Source organism: Hypomesus transpacificus, chromosome 17 (genome assembly GCF_021917145.1).
Source record: "Hypomesus transpacificus isolate Combined female chromosome 17, fHypTra1, whole genome shotgun sequence".
In the NCBI taxonomy this organism is placed as follows: domain Eukaryota; kingdom Metazoa; phylum Chordata; class Actinopteri; order Osmeriformes; family Osmeridae; genus Hypomesus; species Hypomesus transpacificus.
Window position 1 is genome coordinate 14,005,953 of NC_061076.1, and position 14,105 is coordinate 14,020,057.

The window sequence follows — 14,105 nt, forward strand, 5'->3', positions numbered from 1 at the left end:
GACAGGGTGAAGGAGCTGCTTATTCCCAGACGCCTCCTGCTTCACAGACCCGCTGGAGCAGAGAGAGTAATCACAAAACACACTTCACAATCACACAATCCAATCACCATAACGCTAGCACACTTCTCCCTTCACTTTGCTGTGTCGACCCCTTGTGGCCATTTGCCAGCCACTACAGGTCTTCTTACTTCCTCCTGCTGGTGTGCAGGAGTGGCCAGTGCTGACTGCAGTTGTGTCTTGGGCTATCCGAGGGTACCACAGCCAGATTGCCAGTGTGGCGGGCCAGGTTCTGGAGCAGTACAAGCAGCTGTTTGGGAAAAAATGAAAGAAACTTAGTGGAAGCGTTTCTTCCATTTGCTCTTACTGTTTGTGTGTCAGTGTGTTTCTCAGTACTCTGTGGTGAAGATCGTATGGGAGAAGATGCTGAGGACTGAGGCCTTCACTGACCCTGAGCAGCTCCAGGCCTTCCCCAGCCAGCTCCATGTGTTCCTGGTGGATGAGATGCACGTGGCTCTCAACAAGGCAAAACACACCTACCACTGTCACCACTTTAGATGTGACTGGAGATGTGTCCACAGAGACAGTAGCAAACCAGCCTAGTGCCGTTTCATCCATTAAGTTCTTTCCCAATGTTTTCCTTGGTCTCTTGTTACCTAGCCTGGCTCTGCCCTCCTATGTACTTCCGCTCAATTTTCATTTTGCTTCTGTACTGCGTCTGGGCTTGAGGTATGTTGGTCAGATGTCTCCGGGAAAAAATGTACCGGTCCAATCAGCGAACAGAGGGAGTGGCTGAGAACGATAACGTTGATGTTGAGTGCTAGTTTGAGTTGTAGTTCCCTAACGGCCGCGGAGAAAGATGCGAGCGAAGCCATTCGGTCCGTTGTTGCAACGCTGCCGAATATCCAGAAGTTAAAGCCGGAGCAAGAACAATCTTTGATCCCCACGGGGTTCGTTTGATTTTCCAGCTAGCTCCGTTAGTGGTGAAGGAGTTGGCTAAGGCGAACGCTAGCAATTGGTTATGGCAGATCCAGTGGCTCTGGGCAGAAACAATAGTTTAGTAAACTTCAACAGAGTACCCACTTTCAAGGAAGTTAACGCTTGTCAATAGAGCGAGCCCAGACTCTCAATACAAATGAAATGTACGAGAGTCCGGTTAGGACCAGGCTACTTGTTTCCCCATCTCCAGACCCTATCAGTGGATGCCCAGGAGAGCCCACTTTGCCCGCTGCTAGACTGTGCCCAGCTGGGGCACTTCGCCAGGGAGGCTCAGCTGAGAGGAGACTACCAGCTGGCTTCTCAGTACTACCAGGAGGTGCACTACCACTGACCTTGGCATGAACACGCTGCCAACACCCTCTTCAAACCTATTTATCATAATACCACATGGGTTCATTCACCATTCTGTCCCTCAGTGAACCTACCGGTGTATCAGTGGGTATTTTCTACCATTTTTCCTCACCTGAATGATGTCGTCTTCTGGGTGTTTTGCTGACTGTACAGAGGCTGACTCAAGAGCGCAATAACCCATCCCACTGGTTTGACTAGGGGGTGTTCTACATGCTGAGGGGCTCGCCGTGTACATAACAAGGGAATCCGGGTTTTTCTCGCTCCACACTCAGAATCTGGTCTGCGAGCATGCGTTGGGCCTCTTTAACCTGAAGACCCGGTGCCATGTAAACTCCGACCAAAATGAATGTTGCAAATTCTCGTGGTGAGTAAAAAGGTTTACAGTTTAAAAAATGATTCCAGATCCGGAGAACAATGTTGCCGAATCACTGTCACATCTACACATCAGCCACTGTTGATTTAGAAACAAATACCACTGCCTTTTGTTTTGCCTGGGAGTGCAGTGTCCCGATCAGCTCTCACGAGTAGCCTGCCAGATGTAATGCGGTGTCCGGGATCAAATCGCACAGCCATGTCTCCATGAAGCACAAAACCGAAGATGAAAGAAAGGCTCTGTTTTTCACCATCAGTAGCTGAAGTTTGTCCATTTTATTGCACAGTGAACGTACGTTAGAGAACAAAAAACTTGGAAGCACTGTTCGGATTCCACGTCTGCGTAGCCGAACTAGCGTTCCCGCTCGCGTTCCTCTTCTTTGGCGTTTCACTGCATGGGCAAAGCCTAGCGCGGCACTGGCTAGAATTCCCACTAAATCTGCCGCTGGAAGCAGAAAAGTGGGAAATAAATCTACAATTGTAGTCATGATATTTAGAAGCACTTCTCTTGTTAGAGAACCCTGGAAATATTGGAAGAACACTGAATTAACAGACAAAACAAGACAAAAAAGAGTGCACCTAGCAACCGAGCCATTGATTGGCTCGCTGTAAGCGAGTGAGATAAATGGTTTAAGTCATTAAATCATGTCATATCTATATTTGATGTGTGTATGTGTGCATGTGTGAGAGAGAGTATGATAAAGGTATGGGTTACCCTGCTGAGGATGTAAAATAGTCAATAGGGGGTCAGATGGCTGAGCGGTTAGGGAATTGGGCTTGATTTCCGGCCATGCCAAATGACGTTGTGTCCTTGGGCAAGGCACTTCACCCTACTTGCCTCTGGGAGAATGTTCCTGTACTTACTGTAAGTCGCTCTGGATAAGAGCGTCTGCTAATGACTAAATGTAAATGTAATAGAAAATTCAATCAGTTGAGCTACTCTAAGAGAATTAATGCAATACACATTTCATGATTAATTTTTACTGATTTGTCTATGGGAATCAGTCAGTCTGAAATATTGGTCAATGCTTGCAGTGCTTGCCCACTTGGTCAAAATGTACGTGGAGACCATCTCCCAGGGAGCAGTTCCCTGTTTGGAGAACGCGGTGCTGGCTGTGGCCCAGATGGAGAACCAGGCAGCGGTGGAGGAGGGGCTGAAGCTGTACCAGAGCTGCATAGAGCCGCTGAAGACCCGGTTCCCAGTGGACATGGACCAGATGTCAGAACACCAACGTGCTGACCATCAGGCCACCCAAGAGTTCATGAACCGTTCCTTCAAAGACGAAAATGGGGAATTCTTGACAATGCTGGCGGTAAGTATTTAATTGGTGCACATTTGACAGTCTAGACAGATGACACCAGCATCGAGAATAAACATCTTAGAACGTAATATGGTTTTCAAAACGTTACTCATCTGACCTTTTCTAGACTGGTATTACTAAGCACTATGAGGAACTTCTAACCCAAAACGGGGAAGCCTCAGAGAAGAAGTGTCAGGATCTGCTGAGGGATCTCTCCGCTCCGGTCGCACAGAAGATCCAGGACGGGTTCTTCGCCAAACCAGGTGGCTATGAGCTTTACTGTGATCTCCACGACAACTTGGTGGCATTGTATCGTTCCACACCTAACAAAGGAATCCGGGTAAGAATGTGAATCCCTGTGTGGAAAACGTGAAAAAGCTATACTTTATACTCTCCTTTGTGAAATGATTAATAGGAACTTGAGCTTATCATCGTTTATCATGGGACTGTACCACCATGTTTACTCAGGTATATAAATGATCGTTAAAGCAGCATGCTCACGTCTGGTCTCTGCAGGCTGAGGAGGTACTGGAACGGTTACTGAAGGAGAAGAGTGTTGAGTCCAACTCCATCTTACAAGCTGACCAGAAACTTACTGACAGCAAGAAGAAGATCCATGGTAAGACCTTTGCCGCTGAGTTTGGGGCCACAACAAGGACGTTTCTGAACCAAACCAAAGTTAAATTCTCAATCTGAAACTAGCCATCATAGGAACTGTCTTTCAATTAGCTAATTATTGGGAATTATGTGAGTAAAATGAATGTTTCAGCGTAGAATTGTATTGTTTTATGCTGTGTTCTACGTTAACAATCGTAGTTGTGATGGTCAACTTGAATATTTTTTTTCTGGATTCCACCAGAGGAGAAAGAGAGAGCAGCTTTGATGGAGCAGGAAAAGAAAGCTACAGAGAAGAAATATGAAGAGATGGAGCTCAAAATGGAGGACGATCGCAGGAGCCAGGAGGTGAAGATGATGAAGATGGAGGAGAAAATGAAGAAGGAGTTCAGGCAACAGCAGGAGGAGTTCAACAGGGCTCAAGATCACAATCTGAAGGAGCAGAAGGCTCTTCTGGAGCAGGGTTTCAAGGAGAAGGCTGACTTGATGAGGAGACAGATGGAGCAGGCTCAGGAGATGCAGATGTTGAAAAATGAAATAGATCGCTTGAAAAGACGGAAACCAAAAAATTGTGTTATTTCCTAAAAACCATTCAGAAAGTTCCACAATGGCTCCCGGGGAAGACCAAGTACCGTATAAACCAAGGCCTTACCTGAGAGGCCCAGGTTCGATTCCACCCTGGGCCATTCCCTGCATCTCTTCCTGCCTCTTCTGCACACATGCATGCACATGCATCCCTGATTACCTCAGTGTTCTGCGCTAAGGCCACCCACCACCATCCTCGTCTCCCCCATGTTGTCTGTCTGTACTCCCCGTGGGGGATTGAACTTGTTGCTCCTGTCTCATTTCATGCATGTTGCAGTGAAGGCAGGGAGCACTTACCCATGTACATCCATTCCTCTAAAGTTAAACCTATTCTCATGATTATGAATAAATGGTTAAATCAATCACGTGAGTGTCCTGACTGAACTGCTGTTGATATATCAGGCGTTTTTTCGCCAATATAAGGCAAGTACACCATTTGGTTGTGGATGTTTGTGGGGCTCCATCTAAAGAGGAAGCTCTTCAACTGCTCCTCTGTCTCCTCAGAAGAGGACTAGAGAGGTTCCCCATCATGACACCATGAAATACATACATACTGTATTTACTAGTTCATACTACATTTTGTGAGTTTTTTTTGTCATTAAAATTTTTACCTAAAGCCAACTGAAAAGAGGAAATGTTTTCATGCATACAGTATATTTGTGTTATAATGATGAAAAGGATCAGTTTTACTTCAACCTCAGCAACGGACACTAAAATTAAGATTTAAAAGTCAATTCATTGTGAACATTTGTTTATGAGAATCCCTGCAACTGTGTACTGCCCACTGGGTACAAAAACAGCCTCAACTAAACCAACTGTAGGCAGAGTCTCTGTAATTACACAATATTTCTTGACGACACAAACTCAAATGACCAGTTCAGACGAGGGTGTTCATTGTTGCCATTTCAGCTTTACTGTGTAACACGGCGCACAATGCAGCAGAGGTATAAGACGAGAAGCCCTTTTAGACTCTCCAGGTGGTTCAATACACCTACTAAAAAGACCACACAAACCCAATTACTCTAGAACCCTGCAGAGCATTCCATGAGAGATCCAGAGGCAGGAAACACAGATAAACAGTATGATGGAGGAATGAGACAGATCACAGAGGTAACAGAGCATAAGATGAGGTCTACTGCAGGTTTTAGGCACAGCATTTCTCGTACGTGAAAACCATGGTGCATGTGTTGAAAGAAATGTGATAGACACTTAGACCCGTTTCCATGATAGGTTTGTTGTTTGGTGGACGCCAGCTAGTGGTCACAGCCAAACAGCTCCAGGGAAACCCTGGCGTGATGACATGACAATTAATGTAACGTTAATGTAAAGTGCTCCCCACTCTCTTTTGCGATTGCTGTTCTGCTATTGCAGCTGGTTGTACCAGAACTGGCCTTGGTATCTGCCAGTCGGTCTGTTCCAGCTACCTTTGACGATGTGGGCGATGTGGTGATCCTGGCAGACGAAGCCAGCGTCCAGGGGGCCCTCCAGGCCCAGCTCCTCCTTCAGGGGTTTGGGGTACCCCGACTTTGTACAGGTACACCATCTTATCCTACACACACCGGACTCTGTTCAGCGACGTATCTGTGCGGTGTGTGCCTGTGTGCCTGCCTTGATCATGTAGAGGTGGTCCATGTATGAGAAGACAGCGTACACCTCGCTGTGCAGCTCCTTGAAGGCCTTCTCGATGCTTTCAGAGTGCAGTTTGTCATTTCCTACATCCTGACGCAGATAATGGTGGCCTGAGAGGGTCGAACAGCATAGAAGTGACATGTTTGCTTTATAGACCATGTAGGCTAGTACGCTGCAAGAATCACTGCAGAAACCAACATTTGGAGATGTTCCTCCTGTTTAGGTAAGGAAACGTTACAATTTAGATAAGGAAATGTAACAATTCTGCAGGTGAAGATTGACCACACCCACACGGACACCCACCCCTGAAGGCGTACACGTTTCCTGCGTCATCTGATGTGATGGCATCCAGGTGAGCTCTGCTGCAGCGCTCTCTGTCAGCGTGGTCGGCACCGTCAGCTAAAAACACACAGACGGAACCATTTACGTCACCTGACTGAGGTTTGACTCGTCTGATTCAGAGTATTTTATACTTTTCTGACTTCCATAATTGTCTCTGGTTGTTGGATTAGTCTTCATGTCTGACCTGTCGCTGTGTTTTGCACCTCCCTACCACAGTAAATTCTGTGTTTGTATGACATACAAGTTGGCGCCGAAAATGGCTGCCTAGGTAGGCAGCTGATTCTAATTCTGATTCTAATTCTGACATACATGGCGAATAAACCAAATTCTGATTCTGAAATTCTTTTACACACACAAACACAAGAACACACACGTGTACAACCCTCTGATTCCTAGCCCGATTCCCTAACCGCTTATTTTTTTCAATGAATATTTTTTATTTATTTTTATCTGAAAAAAGCCTGGTTATTTTATTAGATAAACTGAGGCACTAAAGTATTGAAGGTAAAACAGAAAGTACATTTAGGCCTACTGTGTGAGGTGGCAAAACATGATAACAGCAAATCAAAGACTGTAGATAACAGCTGCATTTCTGCTTTGTACCTCACCACCACCCACACAAGGGTTATAAAAACAGTGTTATAAAAACAGCAACCAAGGAGAACATTGGATTTTGAAACCAAAAGAGAAAGGAGACTGACCGTTTATCAAGAAATAGATGGAAGATAACATGTTCTGGAATTGCGCTCAGATCATGGGTCAATGAACTGTTGTTCATGTTAACACAATTCAACAAATAAGTCCCTCTGCTTACTGTAAGTCGCTCTGGATAAGAGCGTCTGCTAAATGACTAAATGTAGTGTAAATGTCCTTAATCGTCCGGTGTGGTCTGACTGTCCGTGCCAATGAGTGCTTCCTTGAGTTTAATCTTCTATGGTCATTGTGCGTCTTCCTTTGTGTTCAAATAACAATGTAAATCACAAGAGGGTGTAGTAAATCACAAATAACCCAAGGCTTATGCTGCTATACGGTTAAGTTTATGTTGCTGTCAGAATGTCTGGGGAATTCCAAAACACTACAGTTAATCTGCTTTCTGTTTCACTTTCATGACCTTACCACCTCAGTTTATCTATTAAATGTCACAAGCATTGTTACAAATACCATCAACAATATTGTCAGCATTTAGATTCATTAAACATGCATAAAAAGTCATGTTTATAAGGAATAAGATCATGCATCGGTTTGACATTTGAAATCTTCCAAGTGATCCAGGCCAGTGTCCAGATTTTAACAAAAATATTTTACATCCAGCACTATCTCCAGTAAATTTCCCCTTGTATATCAATATCATAAACCTTGTGTTCTTTAACCATGAATTTTTGGTGCATTTCTAAATATATTCTTCAATATGTTGACTATACAAATTCTCTTAAAACTTCATGATTTTTGAGCCCCACTCAACATAATATTAATAATACATTTGATTTATATACCGCTTTTCAAGGTACTCAGTCACTTTACAGAGTCCAGCATTCTTTCAGACACAGTCAAACCGGTGGTGGTGCGGAAGCGTCGCTACCAATCCACGCCTACGGCCCCTCCGACCACCACCAACATTTGTTACCAACATTCATCCGATGCATGTCTCTATGATGGTGGGGAAAACCGGAGTACCCGGAGGAAACCCACGCAGTCAAGGGCAGATCATGAAAACTCCACATAGAAAGAACCTGGAAGCGACCGGGGTTTGAACCACAGACCTTATTGCTATGAGGCGACAGTGCTAACCACTGAGCCACCGTGCTGCCAAACATGCTTTCATTTTTTTAATAATATTGGTATTTACACCTGAAGGCGTCAGACACAGTCATTCGAATGTACAATATGAAAGACAATCAAGCAATAAATAATATATAATACATGAATACAGATTATGTACCTATTCATGTATTTAATATGTTCTTAATTATACAGTCATTTGTATTACACAATCCAGTAATGGTAAAGACTGTCAAATAGGTTTTACTTCACTTTGTAACATTTCATTCTATTAAGCATTTTTACTTAGCAACAAGAGAATCATTACAGCCTTCATGTGATTATCTGCACTAGATGAGACTTCTTGTAAATTGAGAGACAGATGTGTCAGAGCCCCGACACTGAGGGTCACGCCCACAAGTGGGTGCAAAGTACCAGTTCAAGTCTTTTATTTGTCAGATGCACAGAACAACACAAGGTTAGACTGGGCACTGAAATTCTTAAGACAAGACAACGCAAGCACCTGACATAACATAACATATAAGTACACAGAACAAATTTACATCTATGCTGAGCTTAGATAAGTGAACTTCCTGAATATACAGATAGCAATAAATAAACGACTATACTAACCCTAACACTAAAACTTCTAAAATTACAGATAACAATAAATAGTACGCTATACTAACCCTAAATATAATACCAATATAAGTAACCCTACCAATTAGCTGAAAGTTATTATAACCATTATACAAGAAGTGACATGACATCAGAGATACGTACGATGTTCTGTATGTCTTGTATGGGAATAATTGGAATAATTTAGAACGGTGAAAAGACAGTTTTGCTGCAATGACGCAGTAGGTGTCCGTTATCACCCGATAATGGACACTCCTGCAGCCAATCAGAATCGAGTATTCACCCAGACCATGGTAGAAGCAGAGAATGTCTAATAAAGAGAGAACTCCCACTCACAGGAAACTTCCGGGTTCTGAACTGGTTGCAGTTCCACTCAAGTTCCATATGAGGGCGCTGACGGTCGAGTGCAGAATGAATGGAGGTCTATGGAGCTATACCCCTCAAAATCCACTTTTCTCAGGATATAATTTTTTGTCTAGTAATTTGAATTCTGAAATCGAAAGGGGAGGCAAAAACACACACACCACTGGGTGTTAGATTTTTTTTAGTCGCCTTTCTGTTCTAAAAAGCCTTTGAAAATGGCATTGACGTCATTCACATCGCACGACCAGAGCTACTGCTTGACAGCAAGCTCTGGTTACTTCCACTTTACTCTCGAGGCATCGACAACACAGCTGACAGGTTAGGCTCTCCCTGTCAATACAAATACTAGAAAGAGTTTTGGCTTGCTAATGTTGTTGCTAATGTTGCTAATGCTCTGACATTCTGGTTCTGCTTTGGATGCCATCAAGCAGGATCTCTGGTCGTAGTCAGTCCTTCACTAACCAATCAACATTCGTTAGCAGAATGCTAGTGTGTTATGGGCAACAACGACTTACCCCGTAAGAAACTGAAAGGACTTAAGTACTCGTTCATTCAACTTTTGACATGTAATCCATGTTGAACATGCAAAAACTATAATCAACCCAGCTAACACAGTTAAGTCGCCCTTACGTAACTAGGACGTAATTTGATGACCAAACTTTCGTCGCCACAACGTAATTACATTACGTGAAAGTCGTGGATTCGTAACGACAACGTAATTTGGTTACGTTGTCAGATGGTCGTGACAACGTCGTGACAACGTAATGTCTTCATAGTTGTCAGTTGGTCATCAACAGGTAATTGAAAACCGCAGCCTATTCTAGGGCGGACTTGCATTAGCTGCTAGCTGTCTTCATTTGCCCAAAACTATTCCGGCAGATAGCCCATAGCCGTTTTTAAGCAAAGCCGATATTTTGCATGGCAGATACACATAAATTATGAATGTAGTGTTGCTGTAGCAGTCGGCCTAGAAGTTAGTTGGGATTACAACTAACTGTGTTACAGAGAGTCATTAATTATTTCGAGCTCCCAGCCATACCAACACACAACGTTATCCTATGTTGTAATTGTAAATTAGACAGGGACTTACTGGACCAAGTTACATGCAAGAACTTTATTTAAAAAGAAAACATGTCGAAAAGAAGGCCGTGGTTCCAGCAGCTATACTCCTCCAACTGAAGAGACCAGTTGCGCCTATCAACGAAACAATACACAAACAAAAAAGGTGAGTGTCAAGTCCACCCTATTTTACCTGTCTAGCTTTGAATCTGTCATTTTAAACATGATACAATATAACTGCCCATTGCTATTTGTTACCTTAATGGTCTGTGCTGGAGCATGTTTCAAAGTCTCTCCTATCAGGATCTCAACCACCTCCTCTCCCAGCCCTGTCTTCCATTTCATAACTGCTTCTGCAATTGGACAGACAACACAAACATATATATTCAGTGTTAAGTGAGATCATCAACATTTTAAGACATTTTATGTGATTCTTTCACAGAAAGAAGTGCTCAGACTCAACGTTTAATTGTTGTGCACACAGTTGTGCCAATGAAAGGCAACTTCTCCCTTTTCCCCTTGAAGCTGTAGCAGCTCCAGACAGCATTTGTTGCCACCGACCGCATCACTCTCCTGACGCACTCTCCAGGAGTGGCCCCACCAGTGAGGCTGAGATGGTGAATCTGTTGAAAATAACCAGGCCTTGAAGGTAACCACATTCAACTGGCAATTTCAACAGTACATCATTCTTATTTTAAACTGTTTAATTTATGTTGGCAGTTAATATACCAAATTAGGTAGGTTATAAATTACAGGACAGTTCAACTTGAATTAAGCATTATACTAGCGACCTACCACTCTCTTTCTGAACTCGTTCATCTTGAGGCGCTCCTCAAGATCCTGAAGGTCTTTTACGCATTGTGCCGCAACAAAGTTGAGTGCTGGCTCCTCACTTTGTCTTCCCTGGCTTCTGCGCAACAGAAGAAGTATCTCCCTCTGGCTTGCTTCAATTGTCTCCACCTTTCGAAGGAGAACTTGTAGTGTATCTGTAATTATGAATCACCTTCCATTACCACCGCGGTCACAGTGTCTGCAAACATGCTGGCGATTATTAGGCTACTTTAGGCTATATGGTAGATTAAGTTTAAATATGATGTTTAAAAAGGCATACCTTGGAGTTTTCTTGGCTCCCAAGCTGTCGCTGGCCAAGAGGGTCTCTTGTCTAATTTGGCAACATAGCAATATCGTGATTATATGAAAGTGTGTTTTCTTAGGAAATGTTCAAAAATCAATTAATGTAAAATGGTCAGTTTACCTTCGACAAAATGCTGGGTCAGAGTCATGGAGTGCTGGGATTCTGGTAGTTCATCTGCAAGCAAAATACAGATACAAAATACATGAAAATGATTTTGCAATGGTAGTGACATTATTAATTTAGATTATTTACCATCAGTTCCATCTGTTGCCAGGGTCGGAGGTGGAGGGTTTGGGAATGGATCTGAGACTGTGGACATAGATGGGAATACATTTGAGAATGTGTAGAATTATCGAATTAACAGTATTTTCTATGTTGTAGATTTGTAATTGATTACTGTGAAATATTTCTGTCAAATACTGTGTATCTTGAGTGACTTGGTTGTTTTTTGCCGTACTTTTTGCTTTCTTTGGCCGGGGAGGGGTTGGAAGTTTAGCTGGAATCAGATTTGAAAGTTTGTCACAATGTAAAGTTTAAAGATATGCAGTTTTCTATTAAACTGATGGACTATCATAATGGCTAGTAAATAATAACTTTTTTATAGACAACAAATAATAAACAAAGACAGAAAAGACAAAAAGTGAGGACTTTACCTATATCTATCTTCTTTTTTAAAGAGTCTGTAGTTGCTTTGGTTCGTGGAAATGGTCCATCTTAAGAGCATGCACATTATTAAGTTATTGCATTTAGCCATATTTCAATGGTCTAGTACTCTATTGAATGAGTATACATTGTATACCTACCTCGACGTTTTGTCTTTTTCATCGGCTCAACTTCCCATGATGAACCCTCATCTAAATAGCTCACATAACACACAGTCTTTGTTTTCCATGATCTCACTCTAAATCCTTTTTTCTGTTTTGTTTCAGCAGCAGACAAATGAGTACCACACCAAATATGTTTTTGTTAAGTTCTTACCTTCACTGCTGTCTCCAAATTTGTTAGGTCTTTTCTTTTTTCTCGGTTGGTCCTCCTCCGTTTCGACGGCAGACTTGTCCTCAGCTGTCTTGCTCCATCTGAGTGCTCTCTCAAAATCACCTTAAGTATCAAATAGTAACAGTTAAGTAAAATCAAATAGCTACAGTTAGAGTTAAACAATGAATACATTTTTGTACAAAGCTTATGTCGATTTCAACTGACCAGTTGCCGCAAAGATCCGGACTCTTCTGCTGATCCACAGCTCCTCATCCGGGATCTCCTGTTTTTTTGCCCTTTTGGTCGGGTTGGATGGTGGCCAGTAGCTGTATTGTTGCTGAAATGCATAAAACACCATTGTAATTACTGTATAATATAAATATAAAATGTTACGTGCATACATTTTACAATTAATTATCCAAGATCTCCTTGTCAACAATTATCAAGAAGTAATGTATGCCCTTGAAAAGTTTAGCAACCAATCAGAATCGAGTATTCAACAACGCCACGGTATAAATAGTTAACAAGGGTTGTTAGAATATGACATTTACCTCATTTTCTTCATAGGTCCAACACTGGGCCACTATTCCCACCAGGTTTTCCTCAAGGAATTCTACAATGTAGTACATTCTGTTGAAAATAGTAAGACAAACAGTTACTTTAAACATTACCCTTTCCATAGTAAATAATATACTATGCGAGTATACTTTCACAACATTTATACATACTCATAGTTTGTGTAAGATTTTCATGAAGATCTTTTTATCCCCCATTTGTTTCTTCATGGCGATACTCTTTATTGTTTCGCAGGGAATCCATCTCATTGTTGTGGTTGTGTTCTTGTATTGAAACACTCCAATGATGGATGAGTTACAAGGCTCCAAAAACAGTGGTTGCGGATTACTATATACACGGCACAGGTGGCACCCATTTTTTTCTGTCTCATCAATGACATCGCAGCCTTCCTCACTATCCAGCACGAACGCTCTGTCCTTTGGGCTATTTGTAATTTTCTGTTTTTGCACTTGCAGGGGTTCTTCTTTTCTCTCCTCGATCCTCTTCACCACCTGGTAAAGGGGGCATCTTCCATTCCTCACCATCCTCTTCATGGTGTGCAAGAAACTTTCAAATTTAAAGGCACTGCAGTTGTCCAACCCATCGAACAAAACGGCATCTGCAGTTATGTGGAGCATTGTGTGCGTATTGTACACAAGAAACATCTTGCCATAAAGCTCCCGTCCTCTCACAACAAAGTACTGCAGTAGTTGTTGAGCGTATTGTGAATACTGCTTGAGAGTCGTAGAGCTCACTAAAATGCACATCGCCACACTGAAGGACAAGAAGTGGAGGTACAGGTCATCCCTCAGGATTCCCCTCAGCACCACCTTACCAGTGTACAGCATAAACTGCCGGAATTCCGTGGCTTTCCACCTTTCCAGCTCTTCAAGACCTCGTGGTTTGCGGGAGAAGATTTCAGGGGAATTTCAGGTTTAAGGTGAAGAAGCCTGCTGCTCACCTCCTGTATTTGTGTCACAGACATTCTACAACCTTTCTCTCCTCTGCTCCAGATGAGGAGAAGCTTTTTCATGACACCCAAGCATGCCTGATGCATGTAGTCAATGGGGAAGGCTTTTACCATGTCGATAGGCAAGTTGAGCAGGGGAGTGTTGCCATGATGGTGCTCTACTTGGGTTTGATGTCTGAATGCTTCGTCTGTTCGCAGGGTGAGTTCTTCTGTTTCCTGATATGTAACTCTGTTAAACCACTGTCCTTTCTGAGTGCATTTATCACAGCCGTAATAACCTGAGCACAGCTTTGTGTTACGGACCAAGGCTTTTGCTGAAGCATCGCACACAATGCAAAAAACATTAACTTTAAATGTTTTCTCTCTGTGTTGCAGGCCACTAGATTGTAGATCATTGAGGTCTGCCACCATGTCATCTAAAAAATGCAGGTCAGTTGGCCGCTTGTTTCCGCACGTCAGT

At 42.8% G+C, this 14,105-nt stretch overlaps 3 protein-coding genes across 6 annotated transcripts; 1 reads left to right on the forward strand and 2 right to left on the reverse strand.

The window, feature by feature from the left end:
• Nucleotides 1-2,774: 2,774 nt before the first annotated feature.
• On the forward strand, nucleotides 2,775-4,220 carry LOC124479504 (guanylate-binding protein 4-like). Its single transcript, XM_047038272.1, has 4 exons — nucleotides 2,775-3,032; nucleotides 3,148-3,360; nucleotides 3,537-3,639; nucleotides 3,880-4,220. Exons 1-4 carry the CDS (start codon nucleotides 2,775-2,777, stop codon nucleotides 4,218-4,220), a joined length of 915 nt encoding a protein of 304 aa, XP_046894228.1.
• Nucleotides 4,221-5,175: 955 nt separating this feature from the next.
• On the reverse strand, nucleotides 5,176-7,227 carry LOC124479355 (hemopexin-like). Of its 2 annotated transcripts, none has more exons than XM_047038086.1 (3): nucleotides 6,893-7,227; nucleotides 6,153-6,248; nucleotides 5,176-5,959 (listed from the first exon to the last, which is right to left on the reverse strand). In XM_047038086.1, exons 1-3 carry the CDS (start codon nucleotides 6,921-6,923, stop codon nucleotides 5,790-5,792), a joined length of 297 nt encoding a protein of 98 aa, XP_046894042.1. In that variant the 5' UTR covers nucleotides 6,924-7,227; the 3' UTR covers nucleotides 5,176-5,789. The 2 variants fall into 2 exon arrangements, with proteins under 2 accessions (XP_046894042.1, XP_046894041.1); XM_047038085.1 differs by having other exon boundaries at nucleotides 5,176-6,064.
• Nucleotides 7,228-9,981: 2,754 nt separating this feature from the next.
• Nucleotides 9,982-13,693, reverse strand: LOC124479307. 3 transcript variants are annotated; one of them, XM_047038011.1, is made up of 14 exons: nucleotides 12,849-13,693; nucleotides 12,672-12,750; nucleotides 12,346-12,457; nucleotides 12,124-12,243; nucleotides 11,949-11,999; nucleotides 11,799-11,858; nucleotides 11,603-11,641; nucleotides 11,398-11,454; nucleotides 11,266-11,319; nucleotides 11,122-11,172; nucleotides 10,806-10,996; nucleotides 10,474-10,633; nucleotides 10,269-10,363; nucleotides 9,982-10,145 (listed from the first exon to the last, which is right to left on the reverse strand). In XM_047038011.1, exons 2-14 carry the CDS (start codon nucleotides 12,747-12,749, stop codon nucleotides 10,113-10,115), a joined length of 1,101 nt encoding a protein of 366 aa, XP_046893967.1. In that variant the 5' UTR covers nucleotide 12,750; nucleotides 12,849-13,693; the 3' UTR covers nucleotides 9,982-10,112. The 3 variants fall into 3 exon arrangements, with proteins under 3 accessions (XP_046893967.1, XP_046893968.1, XP_046893969.1); XM_047038012.1 differs by lacking the exon at nucleotides 11,799-11,858; XM_047038013.1 differs by lacking the exons at nucleotides 9,982-10,145; nucleotides 10,474-10,633 and having other exon boundaries at nucleotides 10,338-10,363.
• Between the last annotated feature and the right edge of the window lie 412 nt (nucleotides 13,694-14,105).